The 877-nt window shown below is 48.0% G+C and overlaps 1 protein-coding gene across 1 annotated transcript; it reads left to right on the top strand.

Moving 5' to 3' along the window:
* On the top strand, positions 1-606 carry LOC115271453 (putative olfactory receptor 52P1). The gene has a single exon (XM_029913968.1). The coding sequence runs from the start codon at positions 1-3 to the stop codon at positions 604-606; it is 606 nt and encodes a 201-aa protein (XP_029769828.1).
* Positions 607-877: the final 271 nt, after the last annotated feature.

Here is an 877-nt window from a genome sequence, read left to right as displayed (position 1 = left end):
ATGCACTCAGCCATCCTCACGACAGTGGCCTTCGATCACTACATTGCCATATGTAACCCTCTGAGATACACCACCATCCTCACCAACGCACGAATCGCTAAGCTAGTGCTAGTGGGTTTATTCAGAGCTGTTCTCTTTGTTCTGCCCCTGCCCTTGCTCCTGATCAGGCTGCCATTCTGTACCAACCGCATTATCTCCCATACGTACTGCGACCATATGGCTGTGTTGAAGATGTCATGTGGGGACACCACATTCGACGGGATTTATGGCTTGGTGGTAGCATTTATAATAATCGAGTCAGACCTAATGCTTATTGCCCTGTCTTATGGTCTGATTATCAGGACTGTCCTCAGAATCTCCTCCAAGACAGCCCACCAGAAAGCCCTCAACACCTGCACAGTGCACATCTGTGTAATATCGATGTCTTATACTCCCTTCCTATTCACTGCTCTGACATACTGGTTCGGTCAGGGCCTCGCTCCCCATGTTCACATCATCTTGGCCAACCTCAACTTCCTTGTCCCCCCCATGCTCAACCCTATCATTTATGGGCTCAAAACCAAAGAAGTTTGTGACAAAGTGGGCAAATACACCAGCAGAAGGTGATCACTGGGGGACACTGTCTTTAAACCTGTATGACAAGAAGGAGAAATGATATCTCCTCCTTAATGAAGGGTGCTCTGTCCCAGTTTGGTTGAGCTCAGCATTGTGGAAGTTCACAGTTTGAGAAGTTCCTCACACCTAACATCTTATCACTGCATCACCAAGCACTGCAGACAGGCCTCTGGATATATGGAGTAGAGTGGGGCCTGAGACTCTTTAACTAGCCAATTCCCCTGGGGTAGTGCAGAAGCCAGGAAAGTTGACTACAATAGTT

The sequence above is a fragment of the Terrapene carolina genome, unplaced genomic scaffold, assembly GCF_002925995.2.
Source record: "Terrapene carolina triunguis isolate 2854851 unplaced genomic scaffold, T_m_triunguis-2.0 Scaffold21530, whole genome shotgun sequence".
NCBI lineage: Eukaryota > Metazoa > Chordata > Testudines > Emydidae > Terrapene > Terrapene triunguis.
Note: the sequence above shows the minus strand (reverse complement) of the source record. Positions and strands in the feature narration are given on the sequence as shown.